The 17,241-nt window shown below is 37.4% G+C and overlaps 1 protein-coding gene across 4 annotated transcripts in view; it reads right to left on the reverse strand.

Moving 5' to 3' along the window:
• ITFG1 (integrin alpha FG-GAP repeat containing 1) overlaps positions 1-17,241 on the reverse strand; it is a 249,392-nt gene that overhangs the window by 67,242 nt on the left and 164,909 nt on the right. For all 4 annotated transcript variants that reach the window (XM_032614034.1, XM_032614035.1, XM_032614036.1 and 1 more), the window contains exons 11-12: positions 4,613-4,763; positions 2,974-3,082 (exon numbers count right to left, since the gene is read on the reverse strand). In XM_032614034.1, the coding sequence (XP_032469925.1) occupies positions 2,974-3,082; positions 4,613-4,763 (260 nt within the window). The remainder of the gene's footprint in view (positions 1-2,973; positions 3,083-4,612; positions 4,764-17,241) is intronic.

The raw sequence follows: 17,241 nt of genomic DNA on the forward strand, positions 1-17,241 counted from the left end.
CTGTCCCTCTTTGCAAATGACATGATTTTGTATGTAGAAAATCCCACAGAATCTAAAAAAACCCTCCTGGAACTAATAAGTGAGTTCAGCAAGGGTGCAGTATACAAGATCATCAAACAAAAATCAATTGTATTTCAATACACTAAAAACAAACGTGGAAACTAAACTTAAACACACAATAACATTTATAATCACATCAAAGAAAATAAAATACTTAGGCATACACTTCACAAAACATGTACAGGATCTCTACGATGAACATAAGTGTTAGGTGGAGGAGATGGTAGATAGCTTGCATGGTTGGGAACAGGTAACAGTGAACAAATAGGTAACTATACTGAGGAAAATGGGAGTTACAGAAGATGTCTACAAACAGAAAAGATTAGAAGGAACCCTTGAAATGTTGTGTTGGATTAGAAATGGAAGTAATGGTATGAATTCATTGTTATATAATATATATAAAATAGTTTTAGGTATGTATATTTGTGTATACAAATATATGTGTTGTATACACATATATTTAGGTATGTATATTTGTGTGTACAAATATATGTGTTGTATACACATATACAAATATATGTATATATGTGTTGTGTATGTGTGATACATTACCTGTATTTCTTAGTTCTGTCCATTGAGAAAACCTAGAAGAAATAACAGCCCAGTAGCAATGAGCACACTGAGCACCCAGAACTGGGTTTTAAAATACCATCCTCTACTCAAAGGAACCAGGGCTCCTTGAAGAAAGAGATCAGATTCTAGACTTAGGGCAAGGGAGGTAAAAGATGCACCTGGAATATCTTGTTTTGCCAGAGCACATGTCAAAAAGATAAAGGAGCCAGTCTGAAGGAGCTCCTACTGCCCTCACTGGGAACAATTTTAACATTAAAAGAAACGATATTATTTATTGAATAAAATACAAATACACAGATCTATACTGATAAATGAGATAAGTGAAAGATCTTCCTTAGAGTAGAATGCCAACCAAAAATGCAGGGGTGTTGGAAATAGAATCACTCTTTGACACCTATCAAATAGATGCTTGATTCAGGCAGGAGCTATCAATGGACTCTAAGGCTGTTAGGTAGAAATTTGATATGGAAAAGTCTATTAAAGTAATATCAGAATACCAGATATCAGAATACCCCTCCACAAAGTACTAATCAATGACAAAGGGGGAAGTAGTGAATTTAAGGTGGGGAAACCTAGTAGTCATCAAGATGACCAGATGATCAAGGTTATCACCAGGGCGGCAGGACAGGTCAACATCACGTGCTTACTGATTTGATGTACTGAGAGGCCACAGCATCGGTTCCACTAAATTCCATGTAGTGGAGTTTCTGCAAAGAATGTGTAGCCTGAGCTGGGTAAAGAAGAAACAGGATTATCCTACAGAATGTAAGGCCTGTATTCTTTAAAACTGATAAGGACATGAAAAGGAACTATTCCAGATTGGAGAAGATGTGACAGCCCAGTAACAATGAGCACACTGAGCACCCAGAACTGGGTTTTAAAATACCTCGACAGACTTCTGGGTCAGAAAGAAAGAAGCCATTGTTGGGACAGCTGGCAAAATTTGAACAGGGTGGTACTGTTGTACTGAAGCTGATCATCTGCTTTGGAGAGTTGTACATACGTTATGTAGGAGCATGTTTTACTCTTTGGAAAATGTGTGTTGACAGAGAGAATACAAAATTAAATGTTATAAATCTCAGAAAGATCCTTTTTGACCCACCTCCTAGAGAAATGGAAATAGAAACAAAAATAAACAAATGGGATGTAATGAAACTTAAAAGCTTTTGCATAGCAAAGGAAACCATAAACATGATGCAAAGACAAGCCTCAGAATGGGAGAAAATATTTCCAAATGAAGCACTGACAAAGGATTAATCTCCAAAATTTACAAGCAGCCCATGCAGCTCAATATCAAAAAAACAAACATCCCAATCCAAAAATGGGCAGAAGACCTAAATAGACATTTCTCCAGAGAAGATATACAGATAGCCAACAAACACATGAAAGAATGCTCAACATCATTAATCATTACAGAAATGCAAATCAAAACTACAATGAGATATCACCTCACACCAGTCAGAATGGCCATCATCAAAAAATCTACAAATGATAAATGCTGGAGAGAAGGGAACCCTCTTGCACTGTTGGTGGGAATGTAAATTGATACAGCCACTATGGAGAACAGTATGGAGGTTCCTTAAAAAACTAAAAATAGAACTACCATATGACCCAGCAATCCCACTACTGGGCATATAACCTGAGAAAACCATAATTCAAAAGGAGTCATGTACCACAATGTTCACTGCATCTCTACATACAACAGCCAGGACATGGAAGCAACCTAAGCGTCCATCGACAGAAAAATGGATAAAGAATATGTGGCATGTATATACAATGGAATTATTACTCAGCCATAAAAAGATATGAAATTGAGTTATTTGTAGTGAGGTGGACGGACCTAGAGTCTGTCATACAGAGTGAAGTAAGCCAGAAAGAGAAAAACAAATACTGTATGCTAACCCATATATATGGAATCTAAAAAAAAGGTCATGAAGAACCTAGGGGAAGGATGGGAATAAAGACGCAGACCTACAAGAGAATGTACTAGAGGACATGGGGAGGGGGAAGGGTAAGCTGTGACAAAGTGAGAGAGTGACATGGACATATGTACACTACCAAATGTAAAACCGATAGCTAGTGGGAAGCAGCCGCATAGCACAGGGAGATCAGCTTGGTACTTTGTGACCACCTAGAGGGGTGGGATAGGGAGGGTGGAAGGGAGGGAGACGCAAGAGGGAAGAGATATGGGGATATATGTATATGTATAGTTGGTTCACTTTGTTATAAAGCAGAAACTAACACACCATTGTAAAGCAATTATACTCCAATAAGGATGTTAAAAAAAATTAAACGTTAATACTTAATAGTAATAATAAAACATACAAAACAAATACTCACCAATGACTTTAACAAAATAAGCATCTGCTTCAAAGTTATTTTTTAGTGTATGGATGGCAAAATCATTCTTTGTATATCCTTTACTTAGTACTACAATGTCCAAGATTCCCTGGAAAAAACATAAAAATGGTAAGAACTACTAGACTGAATGAAAAAAATGATGAAAATGCATGATATGTTTACCATGTAAATATAAACCTTATTTATTCAACTTGATGAACATAAAAACTTGAATATTAAACTATAAATAAAATGAAAAACACCTATAATTTTAATCTCTGAAAATAACTGTTAGCATTTTGTACTTCCTTCCAGTCATATCTGCATGAATTTTTAAAGGTCTGTGATATGGAGTACCAAAGTGTTTCCAATCATCAGAGAAAGAAGGTACCTTTTCATCTGCCCTGGCCCCCATTATTTTTTTTTCCTAAAAAAGTGGGAAGCTTTGCTAATTTTATTGGGGGTAAAAAAGGTGTGTTCATTAAAATTTCCATTCTGCTGACTCTTAATGAGGTTGACCATTTATCATATCTTTTCATATGTTAGCTACTTGTGTTTTTTCCGTAAATTGCCTTAATCATGTTCTGTTTTTCCAGTGGGAGTTTCTGGTGACTTGTATCAGTTTGAACAAACCTTTCTACGTTAAGAATATTAATTATTTAATTCTTTCATAGCTAATTTATTTCCCAGATTTAAACACAATTTTAAATTTCATTTATATTTTTATGTACAGAAATTAATTGATTTGTAGTTAATTCTCTTGATTTTCCCTCTTGTGATATTTTTACCAATTACTTTCATGCTTGGAAATTGCTTATGAAAAGTGAACAAACACGAGATTTGGTAGCAGAAAGACAGAGGAAAATAAGGACTTGGATAATTCATATAATTGAGAATTAGCCTCTTATAAAAAAAAAAAAAGAAAACCAACCAACCAACCGGGCTTAGGGTTGGACATAATGTCTTGATGGAGATTTAACGTTTTAAAATAATCAAATTGTTTTACAAGGATATACTGTGACATATTAACTCTGGAATTTAACACATTTTTTTCAGAATTTATTATTTTTCTGAGTGATAAACTGGATTACTTTTAAAGAACAAAACAGCTTGGGAGATTCTATTTTCCCTCAACAATGCCCAGAAGCACTTGATAAACTGGCTTTTGACATTAGAAAGAAGAAAACCAGGGCCCTGAGCGCCTTTCCCAGGCCACCTGGCAACTGAAGACAGTCACAAGAATCTGTAGCAATAGATGCCAACTCTAGTTCACTAGGTTAAGAGAGAGTACACACTGAACCCATTCTTCTGTGATCTTGTGCAGGTTTAAGGGTCTGTTATCTGTTGGCTGTTCTTTTCTCTACTCGTGCACATGCACAATTGCTGTGAGCATGATTCTCTAGTGGTTTAATCTGAACAAGCATAAAATGAGATAAAAGCATTTTCGTATTTCACTGTACTGATCAGTCAGTGGTGTCAATAAATGTGTTCCCTTTGTCATTTAACATTAAAAGGAGCTTTCTTTAATTAACTCATTTGCTTTCATAATCTCATCTACGTTTTCTGGTCAAATAGGGTGAAAGTGAGATAAGGTGGACGGCAATTAGATTCCAAACACACAGAAGAGCTCTGAACTCACATCTTCGTAAATATCAAAGAAGGTGGCAACCACTGCATCTCTGATTTGGTTTAGGTCCATCAGCTCCCAGTAGACTTTAAACATACGACGCGCCCCCTCACAGCTTGCATTATTACAAGGGACATTCTCCAGTAAAAAGGCCTGCTGATTGCTGTGAGACAAAGGCAATGGCATTTAGTCAATATAACATATCAATGCTGAGTAGCATCAGCTATGCTGTATTTACTAGAATCAAAGAGATGGTAAATGGTATACACTTAAGTAATATGAAAAAAATCCCTACATCTTACTAATTATTGTCCTGAGTCATAAAAAACTTAAATTGTTGGCTATTGTTTTTCAGTCTTTGGCAAAAATCCTGAGGTTAGTCAGTTGTTGGCCTCTCTCTCCTCTTTTGTGATTTCCAAGTCCATCTCTCCGCCCTTCCTTGATGCTCCACAGTCATTGACCCTGTGTTTCATTACTGAGTTCCTGGACACTGTCATCATCCCTTTAGATCTGTATAACTCCTTAGGTAAAAACCTGCATTTTAAATAGAGATTCCTGACATCCCCAAGTCTTGTAAACCCAAAGCAGTAAATCTACAATGATACAATTTGAGCTTCCCAAATGGACAGTAGGGTAGATATTGCTGAGTACCTCTCAGATAAAAGATAGAAAAAAGAAGTGTTGTACTTTGCATAGCTATGAAGTCCTCCCTTTTGAATCCTACTCTATAGGCAAAGTGGTGATGAGTTTAGATTTTGGAACCAGATTACCTGGATTCAAATTCTGGCTCTATCATTTAGCAGTTACGTGACCTTAAACAAGTTATTTAACCTCCTGAAGACTCAGATCCTTATTTGTAAACTGAGTAACATGAGTACTTAAAGAATTGTTGTAAAAAAGAAATGAAACACCGAGTGCAAAATACTTAGAACAATTCCTGTCATTCACTTAGATCTTAGTAAAAGTGTATGTATTATCATCACTCTTACTTATGTAGTGCAACACCATGCCATGTAAAAATATTTTCTTTAAATACAGAAGTAACTTTTGTAAATGGTGTGATTTGATGTAATGGCTCCTATTTATAGGCATTTTCTAATATTTACATTCCTTCAGGTCCCTCTATGTTACATAGAAAATAATAAGCTAAAAAGCTTAAATTTTATTACTGCTCAATTTTCTCTAATAATTATTTTAAATAAAACTATAAAGACAGATTTCTTTTTTTCCATATGAAAATATTACTTTGGATATTACTTTGGGTCTGGGCAACTTGGAAAAGAAAAAAGTTCTATTATAAGAAAGGTAAAATTTTCAGTGTTCAATAGAGTAAGGAAACATGCAAAATATTCAATTTACTTGATGTACTTGATATATGATTAGCTTCACATTATTTTTCTAGATAAAAAATTCTAACACAAATAGTTTAAACTCCCAGATTATAACATTTACATGGAAAACTTTGAGGTGGCTTTGATCAAGGCCTAACATATAAAAGTGTTATTCCACTAGAAGGAATAATGATTTCTTCTTTGTCTCCTGTCTAATAACTGATTTTAAAATTCTAATTTGTAATACTTTTTCCAGGTAATTTACCCATCCTACCTTTGTAGCTAAACAATTTTACTAGATATTTCACAGAAATGAAGAACACTCTATTTTGTTATTAGATTATACTAAAACATGAGAACCAGTGATAAAGGTGGCCTGCCTTTTTTTTTTTTGGCTATGCCATGCAGCTTGTGAGATCTTAGTTCCCTGACGAGGGATCAAACCTGGGCGCACAGCGGTGAAAGCACTGAGTGTTAACCACTGGACCGCCAGGGAATTCCCAAGGCAGCCCTCTATAATCTTTTATAACCAACGCATCACACTGGTGACATTTTGAGTGATAATTTGCCACTGGTTTCCCTTTTCACAACAGGGATGAAAGGGTTTCACTATTGTATTATAACTCTGGGCACAATTTCAAATACACAACATAAGCTACAACAAAAACTCTAACTGCAGTTGCATAATTTGTCATTTTAATTTTTGATATGAGTTTGTAAAGATTATAAATGCCATGCACCATGGTTTTTGTCTGAATTCTCACTAAACAGGTTAGTCTTATACTCTGGAACATGGGGTCTATAAAATTTCAGTTCTTTTAAACTCCACTGAGCCCTACAGGTAGAGCCCAACAATCTTAACTATATAAAAAAAATTCCATTTAAGCCCAGGAAGAAAGAATTCTGATTCATTCGGTTTGGAAACCCTTGGGGAGAAACAGTCTTGCTTCTTTTGAGTCAACTGCTCTATGTGTTTTTGGCAATTACAACCGATATAACTTTTAAAAAACTTTTTTTTCCCCAAAACTATTGCAAAAGTTATTATAAAATTCAAGTAATAGAGACATTTAAAAAGTTGAACTCCTCCTTTCCAGGGAAAATCACTGTTAACAACTTGGTGTGCATCTTTCCAAACCTTCTTCTGGGAACATACAAATATTTAAGTAATATATCCTTCAAAAAAAACCACAAAACAAACCCAGTTGGGTTCTACTATACATATTATTCTGCAACTTTTTTCTTTCCACTCAATAACATAGCATACACATGGGGAAAAGGGATACAACCTGAATGAGGACTTCTGAAATCTATTTTGAAAATTCCCACCAGAGAAGTTGTACCAATTTATATCCCCCAGCAGTAGCCCATCAAACTGCCTGTTTCCCTACATGCTCATTCCTTTCAATGCTTACTCCATTATACAGCTATGCCATCATTCATTTTAACACCCTGCTATTGATAATCAGGTTGTCTTCAATTGTTCCCCATTACACACACACACACACAGACACACACACACACACACACACACACACAGACACACACACACACACAATTTTCCCTTGAGAATTTGTATAAGGATTTCCAAATGAAGTCATCTGGTCAAAGGATATGCGTATTTTAAATGTGAATAGGTAAAGCTAAATGGCCTTCTAAAAAAATGTACCAATTCATACCTCTAGTATATCCTTCTTCATATCTTGCCAATATTAGTAACACTGCTTCTTATTTTTGCCAATTGGGTAGCTTAAAAATTATCTCATTCTCCTGGTTATATGAGAGAAGCTGAGTAGTACTTTTATGTTTATTATCTATTCATATTTCTTCTAAGAATTGGCACTTAAATTTTTTAAATTATTGGTTTTTAGATCTCTGATTGTTAAGGACATTAGCCCCTACCTGTTATTCTCATATTCTTATTTGCAAAATGAGTGTAAAAACAGTACAGAAATAGATACATAGATGTAGAGAACAAACTTATGGATACCAAGCGGGGGGAAGGGAGTGGGTGGGATGAACTGGGAGATTGGGATTGACATATATACACTACTATGTATAAAATAGATAACTAATGAGAATCTACTGTATAGCCCAGGGAACTCTACTCAATGCTCTGTGGTGACCTAAACGGGAAGGAAATCAAAAAAAGAGGGGATATATGTATATGTATAACTGATTCTCTTTTGCTGTACAGCAGAAACTAACACAACATTGTAAAGCAACTATACTCCAATAAAAATTTAAAAAAAACCCAATGGTACATTACCTCAAACGGCTGTTGTAAGGATTAAATGAGAAAATACATGGTAAATGGTTTAATATAGTGCCCAGTACATAGCACAACACACTTTCAATATCTGCTGTTATTATTATATGTGCTGTTATTATTACTCTGATATGTTATAAACATTTCACCCCAGCCTTTTATTGTTTTTAAAATTTATGGTTTCTTTCACTAAAAGGTTAATAATACTTATATACTCATTTATGTCAATATTTTTCTCATGCTCTTTAAGAAATGTTAAAGGAAGTCCATCAGGCAGATGGAAATAACACCAGATGAGTATCTGCACTTACACAAAGGAATGAAGAGCAGTGAAAATGTGAAATACGTAGGCAAACAGAAAGTTTTCTTGTTATTTAAACCTCTTTAAAGATAACTGATAATTAAACAACACAGCATGGTGTTAATGACATAAGCAGATGTAAAATGTAAGGTTTCCTCAAAAACCTAAATTTTGAACTACCATATAATACAGCAATCCCACTTTTGGGTACATATTGAAAAGAAGTGAAACCAAGATCTCAAAGAGGTATCTGAACTCTCATGTTTGTTGCAGCCATATTCACAGTAGTCAAGATATGGAAACAATCTAAATGTCCAAAAATGGAAGAATGAAAATGTGGTATATACATACACTGGAATATTCAGCCTTAAAAAAAGAAGAAAATCCTACCATTTGTGTCAACATGGATGAACCTAGAGGACATTATGCTAAGTGAAGTAAATCAGAAACAGAAAGACAAATACTGTATGATATCACTTGTATGTGGAATATAAAAACACTGAACTTATAGAATCAGAGAGTGGAATGGTGGTTGCCAGTGGCTGAGGGGTGGGGGAAATGGGGAGATGTCAGTCAAAGGACATGAACTTTCAGTTATAAGATGATTAAGTTAAGGGGATCAAATGTACAGCATGATGACAATAGTTAACAATACTGTACTTTATACTTGAAAGCTGCTGTGAGAGTAGGGCTTTAATGTTTTTAACTATAAAAATAAGAACAAGAAAATGGTAATTATGTGAGATAAAGGATATTAACTACCTTAATGTAGTAAACATTTTGCAATATATACATATATCAAATAATACTGTATACCTTAAACTTACACAATGTCACTATATGTCAATTACATCTCAGAAAGCTGGAAAAAAAAAGGAAAAAATAAATCAATAAAAGATATCTGGAAAATCTCCAAATATTTAGAAATTAAACACCACTAAATAATCTACGAGCAAAAGAAGAAATCAGGCGGCCCCTCAGCGCATGAGGAGCACATGCCTTTGGGAATTTTCCGTGCGCTATCTCTGTTCACCCGGCTACCTGGGCTTGGGGCTTGCCCTGGTCTCTGCCTAGAGTGCCCGGCAGGAGCTGCAGGCTTTGATCACCCATTGCTGTGTCTGTGCCCCAGTAGCCGCAACTGCCCCGAGGGCTGTTCTGGAAGAGATCTGAGAGCTGGGTGGCCTGGGTCGTGAGAGCCCCGCACCTCTCACATCGTGGTGAAGAAGAACAGTATTCCCAATGGAATAAAATGTCACATCCAGTCCTCCAGACAGTGCTGTGAAGGACTATTTTGTCAAAAGGTGCAGTTACTTTCTGTGATGTCAGCCTCAGAAGATGAATCTGCCTTTGATATCCCTAGAGTCCTTTAACTCGAACAAGCTTTAACAAGACATGGGATACTAATGTTCTCCAAACTATTTCTCAAATATTGAGCTAGACTCAATTCTCACCTCAAAACATGAAACATTTTGCCACCTGAGCAGTTCTGGAGGAGGAATCTGTGAGCAGTTTCAGGCACTGTGTTAGGCTTAGCTAGCATTACAGGATATGCCTAAAATACATGAGAGGGTCTGGGAAAAGGTCAAGACTTCTTAATGATCAGCACCCTCAAAGTGATGTACAGATAGAGGATTATGACTATGTCAACAATGGACCTGCCCAGAGGAACTCTGGCACTGATAACTGCAGAGGCAGAAATAAGAGATACTGGAGACAGGATTAAAATGGCTCAAAGAGGGGGGACCTTCAAGACTGTGGAGGAGTAAGACGTGGAGATCACCTTCCTCCCCAAAAATACATCAAAAATACATCTACGTGTGGACCAACTCTTGTTACGGAACACCTACTGAACGCTGGTAGAAGACCTCAGACTGCCTAAAAGGCAAGAAAACCCCCAGGTACCTGGGTAGGGCAAAAGAAAAAAGAAAAAACAAGACAAAAGAATAGAGACAGGACCTGCACCTCTGGGAGGGAGCTGTGAAGGAAGAAAAGTTTCCACACACTAGGAAGCCCCTTCACTGGCAGAGACGGGGGGTGTGGGGTGGGAAGCTTCAGAGCCATGGAGGACAGCGCAGCAACAGGGGTGCGGAGGGCAAAGTGGAGAGATTCCTGCACAGAGGATCAGTGCCGATCAGCACTCACCAGCCTGAGAGGCTTGTCTGCTCATCCACCGGGGAGGGTGGGGGCTGGGAGCTGAGGCTCGGGCTTCAGAGGTCAGACCCCAGGTAGAGGACTGGGGTTGGCTGCGAGAACACAACCTGAAGGGGGCTAGTGCACCACAGCTAGCCGGGAGGGAGTCTGGGAAAAAGCCTGGACCTGCCGAAGAGGCAAGAGACCATTGTTTCAGGGTGTGTGAGGAGAGGGGATTCCTTCCCTGTGTGCTGACAGAAGGCAGGGCACCGCTTATGTTAGTTCCAGAGATGGGCATGAGCTGTGGCTATCAGCTCGGACTCCAGAGACGGCATGAAACACTAACACTGCTGCTGCCGCCACCAAGTATCCTGTGTGCAAGCACAGGTCACTATCCCCCCCCCACATCCCCCCCAGGAGCCTGTGCAGCCCACCACTGCCAGGGTCCTGTGATCCAGGGACAACTTCCCCGGGAGAACACACGGTGCACCTCAGGCTGTTACAACGTCATGGTGGCCTCTGCCGTCACAGGCTCACCCTGCATTCCAATTATGACTACCGTACCCCTCCCTCTCCCCGGACTGAGTGAGCAAGAGGGACCTAATCAGCCACTGCTTTAACTCCCTCCTGTCTGGGTGGGGAACAGATGCCTGAGGGCAACCTACATGCAGGGGTGGGGCCCAAACCAAAGCTGAACCCCAGGAGCTCTGTGAACAAAGAAGGGAAAGGGAAATTTCTCCATGCAGCCTCAGGAGCAGTGGATTACAACCCCACAGTCAACTTGATGTACCCTGCATCGGTGGAATACCTGAATAGACAACAAATCATCCTAAAATTGAGGCGGTGGACTTTGGGAGCAACTGTACATTTGGGGTTTGCTGTCTGAGGCTGATTTGTTTCTGATTTTTATGTTTATCTTAGTTTACTTTTTAGTGCTTGTTATCATTGGTGTATTTGTTTATTGGTTTGGTTGCTCTCTATTTTAGTATTTTTTTATTTTAATAATTTAAAAATGTTTAAAATTTCTTTCTTTCTTTTCTTCTCCCCTTTCTTCTGAGCCATGTGGCAGAAAGGGTCTTGGTGCTCCGGCCTGGTGTCAGACCTGAGCTTCTGAGGTGGGAGAGCCGAGTTCAGGACACTGGACCACTAGAGACCTCCCAGCCCCATGTAATATCAGCAAGAGTTCCCCAGAGATCTCCATCTCAATGCTAAGACCCAGCTCCACCCAACGGACAGCAAGTTCCAGTGCTGGATGCCCCATGCCAAACAACTAGCAACACAGGAACACAACCCCACCCATTAGCAGAGAGGCTGCCTAAAATCATACTAAGTTCACAGATATCCCCAAACACACCACCAGACATGGCCCTGACCACCAGAAAGACAAGATCCAGCCCTACCCACAAGAACACAGGCACCAGTCCCCTCCACCAGGAAACCTACACAAGCCACTGAACCAACCTCACCTACTAGGGGCAGACATCAAAAACAACGGGAACTACAAACCTGCAGCCTGCGAAAATGAGACTCCAAACACAGTAAGTTAAACAAAATGAGAAGACAGAGAAATATGCAGCAGATGAAGAAGCAAGATAAGAATCCACCAGACCAAACAAATGAAGAGGAAATAGGTAGTCTACCTGAAAAAGAATTCAGAGTAATGACAGTAAAGATGATCCAAAATCTTGGAAATGGAATGGAGAAAATAAAACAAACATTTAACAAGCACCGAGAAGAACTAAAGAGCAAACAAACAGTGATGAACAACACAATAAATGATATTAAAAACTCTCTAGAAGGAATCAATAGCAGAATAACTGAGGCTGAAAAATGGATAAGTGACCTGGAAGATAAAATAGTGGAAATAACTACTGCAGAGCAGAATAAAGAAAAAAGAATGAAAAGAATTGAGGACAGTCTCAGAGACCTTGGGGACAACATTAAACACACCAATGTTCTAATTATAGAGGTCCCAGAAGAAGAAAAGAAAAAGAAAGGGTCTGAGAAAATATTTGAAGAGATTATAGTGGAAAACTTCCCTAACGTGGGAAAGTAAAGATTCAAGTCCAGGAAGCACAGAGAGTGTCTGATACAGGATAAATCGAAGGAGAAACATGCCAAGACATATATTAATCAAACTATCAAATATTAAATACAAAGAAAAAATAATAAAAGCAGCAAGGGAAAAGCAACACATAACATACATGGGACTCTCCAAAAGGTTAACAGCTGACCTTTCAGCAGAAACTCTGCAAGCCAGAAGGGAGTGGCAGGACACATTTAAAGTGATGAAAGGGAAAAACCTACAACCAAGATTACTCTATCCAGCAAGGAACTCATTCAGATTCAATGGAGAAATTAAAACCTTTACAGACAAGCAAAATTTAAGAGAATTCAGCACCACCAAACCAGGTTTACAACAACTGCTAAAGGAACTGCTCTACGCAGGAAACACAAGAGAAGGAAAAGACCTAAAATACAAATCCAGAACAATTAAGAAAATGGTAATAGTAACATACATATCAATAACTACCTCAAATATAAATGGATTACATGCTTCAACCAAAAGACACAGACTGGCTGAATGGATACAAAAAGAAGACCTGTATATATGCTGTCTACAAGACACCCACTTCAGACATCGGGACACATAGACTGAAAGTGCTGGGATGGAAAAAGATATTCCATGCAAATGGAAATCAAAAGAAAGCTGGAGTAACAATACTCATATCAGATAAAATAGACTTTAAAATAAAGAATGTTACAAGAGACAAGGAAGGACACTACATGATGATCAAGGGATCCATCCAAGAAGATATAACAATTGTAAAAATTTCTGCACCCAACACAGGAGCACCTCAATACATAAGGCAAAGGCTAACAGCCATAAAAGGGGAAATCAACAGCAACACACAATCATAGTAGGGGACGTTAACACCCCACTTTCACCAATGGACAGATCATCTAAAATGAAAGTAAATAAGGAAACACAAGCTTTAAACGATACATTAAACAAGATGGACTTAATTGATATTTATAGGACACTCCATCCAAAAACAACAGAATACACATTTTTCTCAAGTGCTCATGGAACATTCTCCAGCATAGATCATATCCTGGGTCACAAATCGAGCCTTGGTAAATTTAAGAAAATTGAAATTGTATCAAGTATCTTTTTCGACCACAATGTTATGAGTCTAGATATCAATTACAGGAAAAAATGTGTAAAAAATACAAACACATGGAGCTAAACAATACACTACTAAATGACCAAGAGATCACTGAAATAATCAAAGAGGAAGTCAAAAAATACCTAGAAACGAATGACAATGAAAACACGATGACCCAAAACCTACAGCATGCAGCAAAAGAAGTTCTAAGACAGAAGTTTATAGTAATACAATCCTACCTCAAGAAACAACTCAAATAAACAACCTAATCTTACACCTAAAGCAATGAGAGAAAGAAGAACAAAAAATCTCCCAAAGTTAGCAGAAGGAAAGAAATCATAAAGATCAGATTAGAAATAAAGGAAAAACAAATGAAGAAAACAATAGCAAAGATCAATAAAATTAAAAGCTGGTTCTTTGAGAAGATAAATAAAATTGATAAAACATTAGCCAGACTCATTAAGAAAAAAAGGGAGAAGACTCAAATCAACAGAATTAGAAATGAAAAAGAAGTAACAACCGACACTATAGAAATACAAAGGATCATGAGAAATTACTACTAGCAACTATATGTCGATAAAATGGACAACCTGGAAGAAATGGACAAATTCTTAGAAAAGCACAACCTTCTGAGACTGAACCAGGAAGAAAAATATGAACAGACCAATCACAAGCACTGAAATCGAAAATGTGATTAAAAACGTCCAACAAACAGAAGCACAGGACCTGATGGCTTCACAGGCGAATTCTATCAAACATTTAGAGAAGAGCTTACACCTATCCTTCTCAAACTTTTCCAAAATATAGCAGAGGGAGAAACACTCCCAAACTCATTCTATGAGGCCACCATCACCCTGATACCAAAATCAGAAAAAGATGTCACAAAGAAAGAAAACTACAGGCCAATATCACTGATGAACACAGATGCAAAAATCCTCAACAAAATACTAGCAAACAGAATCCCACAGCACATTAAAAGGATCATACACCATGATCAAGTGGGGTTTATCCCAGGAATGCAAGGATTCTTCAACATATGCAAATCAATCAATGTGATACACCATATTAACAAACTGAAGGATAAAAACCATATGACAATCTCAGTAGATGCAGAAAAAGCTTTTGACAAAATTCAACAAGAATTTATGATAAAACCTCTCCAAAAACTAGGCATAGAGGGAACCCACCTCAACATAATAAAGGCCATATATGACAAACCCAGAGCCAACATCGGTCTTAATGGTAAAAAGCTGAAAGCATTTCCTCTAAGATCAGGAACAAGACAAGGTTGCCCACTCTCACCACTATTAAGGAAACACTGCCATTTACCATTGCAACAAAAAGAATAAAATACCTAAGAATAAACCTACCTAAGGAGACGGAAGACCTGTATGCAGAAAAGTATAAGACACTGATGAAAGAAATTAAAGATGATACAAACAGCTGGAGAGATATACCATGTTCTTGGATTGGAAGAGTCAACATTGTGAAAATGACTATACTACCCAAAGCAATCTACAGATTCAATGCAATCCTTATCAAATTACCAATGGCATTTTCCACAGAACTAGAACAAAAAATTTCACAATTTGTATGGAAACACAAAATACCCTAAATAGCCAAAGCAATCTTGAGAAAGAAAAATGGAGCTGGGGGAATCAGGCTCCCTGACTTCAGAGTATACTACAAAGGTACAGTAATCAAGACAGTATGGTACTGCACAAAAGCAGAAATACAGAGCAATGGAACAGGATAGAAGGCCCAGAGATAAACCCACACACATACGGTCACCTTATCTTTGATAAAGGAGGCAAGAATATACAATGGAGAAAAGACAGCCTGTTCAGTAAGTGGTGCTGGGAAAACTCGACAGCTACATGGAAAAGAATGAAATTACAACACTCCCTAACACCATACAGAAAAATAAACTCAAAATCGATTAAAGACCTACACGTAAGGCCAGACACTATAAAACTCTTAGAGGAAAACACAGGTGGAACACTCTATGACACACATCACAGTAAGATCCTTTTTGACCCACCTCATAGAGAAATGGAAATAAAAACAAAAATAAACAAATGGGACCTAATGAAACTTGAAAGCTTTTGCACAGCAAAGGAAACCATAAACAAGATGAAAAGACAACCCTCAGAATGGGAGAAAATATTTGCCAACAAACCAACTGACAAAGGATTAGTCTCCAAAATTTACAAGGAGCTCATGCAGCTCAATATCAAAAAAACAAACAACCCAGTTCAAAAATAGGTAGGAGACCTAAACAGACATTTCGTCAAAGAAGATATACAGATTGCCAACAAATACATGAAAGGATGATCAATATCATCACTAATCATTAAAGAAATGCAAATCAAAACTACAGTGAGGTATCACCTCACACTGGTCAGAATGGCCATCATCAAAAAAATCCACAAACAATAAATGCTGGAGAGGGTGTGGAGAAAAGGGAACCCTCTTGCACTGTTGGTGGGAATGTAAATTGATACAGGCCCTATGGAGAACAGTATGGAGGTTCCTTAAAAAACTAAAAACAGAACTACCATATGACTCAGCAATCTCACTACTGGGCATATACCCTGAAAAAACCATAATCCAAAAAGAGACATGTACCACAATGTTCAGTGCAGCACAGGGAAATGACAAACTACTCTGAACTGAATGAAAATAAAGACACAGCACATCAAGACTGGCAGTATGTCACTAAAGCAGTATTTAGATGGAAATTTATAGCACTAAACACTTTATTAGAAAAGAAGAAAGATCTCAAATCAATGATCTCACTTTCTTCCTTAAGAAACTGAAGTATAAGAGCAAATAAAATTTAAAATAAGCAGAAGAAATAAAATAATAACATAGAGGAAAGCAAAGAAGTAGAAAACAGAAAAACAATAGAGAAAAATCAACGAAACCAAAAGCCAGTTCTTCGGGAAGAACAATTTTAAAACTGATAAACTTCCAATGAGAATGGCCATTTAAAAAAATTAAAAAGAGAGAAGATACAAAGTACAAATAACAGGAACGAGACAGGTAACAGCACAACAGATTTTACTGATATTAAAAGGATAATAATGTTATGAAAATTTTTGTGCCAATATAATTGACAAGTTAGATGAAACGAACAAAATCCTTGGAAGTCACAAATGACCAAAGCTCATTCATAAGATAAAGAAAGAAATTCAAATTGCAGTTTTAAACCTTCTGAAAAACCCCAGGTCCAGATGGCTTCACTGATGAATTCTGCCAAATTTTTAGAGAAGATATAATATCCATTCTACACGAACTCTTTAGAAAATTGTTGAGAGAGACATGTTTCCCAACTCATCTAAGAAGCCACATTACACATCAAATTAGACAAAGATATTATAAGAAAACTACACACCAATATTCTTCACGAACACAGATGTAAAACTTTTTAACAACATTCT

The sequence above is a fragment of the Phocoena sinus genome, chromosome 19 (genome assembly GCF_008692025.1).
Source record: "Phocoena sinus isolate mPhoSin1 chromosome 19, mPhoSin1.pri, whole genome shotgun sequence".
Lineage (NCBI taxonomy): Eukaryota > Metazoa > Chordata > Mammalia > Artiodactyla > Phocoenidae > Phocoena > Phocoena sinus.